At 76.4% G+C, this 1048-nt stretch overlaps 1 protein-coding gene across 1 annotated transcript; it reads right to left on the bottom strand.

Annotated features, from left to right (window-relative positions):
* Positions 1–2: 2 nt before the first annotated feature.
* On the bottom strand, positions 3–923 carry LOC118159110 (type 2 DNA topoisomerase 6 subunit B-like; the record flags this gene model as incomplete). The annotated part of the gene is made up of 5 exons (XM_035313737.1): positions 725–923; positions 518–649; positions 308–429; positions 112–222; positions 3–19 (listed from the first exon to the last, which is right to left on the bottom strand). Coding segments are annotated over exons 1-5 (581 nt in total), but the record flags the coding sequence as incomplete, so codon positions are not given.
* Between the last annotated feature and the right edge of the window lie 125 nt (positions 924–1048).

Genomic DNA, 1048 nt, shown 5'->3' with positions numbered 1-1048 from the left:
GCGCAGGGGTGTCGGCGACCTGCGGGGACACGGGGGGGGGGCTGGGGGGGGGGGGGGGCCCCCCAGGGGGGGGGGGGGGGTTGGGTTTTGGGGGGCCCCCCCCCCCATCACCTGCATGATGCGCAGGCACCGCCGGCGGAAGCGGGCGCTGGTGCTGCCGGCCACCACGGCGCCCACCGCGGCCAACGCCACCGGCAGCGCCCGCGCCAGCCGCTCCTGGCCCTGCGGGACCGGGACAAGGGGGGGTTATTTTGGGGCGGGGGGGGGGGTTTTTGGGGGCCCCCCCCCCCCCCCCCCCTTCTCCCACCTGCTCCCGCCGGCTCAGCGCCTCCAGCAGCGGGTGGACGAGGGCGCGGACGCCGCGGGTCAGGGCCCGGCGGCTGCCGAGCAGCAGCGGCTCCGCGTGCGCCAGCAGCAGGCGGCGGGTGCCTGGGGACACGGCGGTGACACCGCGGTGACACCGGGAGGGGGGGGGGGACACGGCCAAGCTGGGTGTCCCCGGGGCGCCCCCACGCACCGGCGTCGTAGGGCTGGAAGGGGTCGTGGTGCCGCATGAAGAGGAAGAGGAGCAGGGTCTGCGGGCGGCTGTCCCCCCGCCGCGGCCCCGCCGCCGGCCGCAGCGCGTAGGTGGCATCGGCGGGCACCAGCCCTGCGGGGACCAGGAGGGGACAGTCGTGGGGGTGACCCCGAAGCGTCCCCCAGGTGTCCCCTGCCGTCCCCTCACCTTCCTCGCCCGCCGGCGGGGCGCAGGGGGTGGCGGTGCAGCCGAAGCGGCCCCAGTCCGCCAGCCACGAGGGGTCCTGGAAGAGCCGGGGCGGGCGGGGGGCGGCCGGCAGCCCCGCGGGGTCGTAGCAGAAGACGTGGCACCGGTCAAGGACAACGTGGCCCGGCGTGGCCCCGTGTCCCCAAATCCCCATCACCATGTCACCGCGTCCCCATGTCCCCATATCCTCGTCACCATGTCCCCATGTCCCCAACTCCATGTCCCCGTGACCCCAACTCCATGTCCCCAACCCCGTGTCCCCATGTCCCCGTGTCCCCATGTCCC

Source organism: Oxyura jamaicensis, unplaced genomic scaffold, assembly GCF_011077185.1.
Source record: "Oxyura jamaicensis isolate SHBP4307 breed ruddy duck unplaced genomic scaffold, BPBGC_Ojam_1.0 oxyUn_random_OJ67289, whole genome shotgun sequence".
NCBI classification, from domain to species: Eukaryota; Metazoa; Chordata; class Aves; order Anseriformes; family Anatidae; genus Oxyura; species Oxyura jamaicensis.
This window is presented reverse-complemented; position numbering and strand designations above follow the sequence as displayed.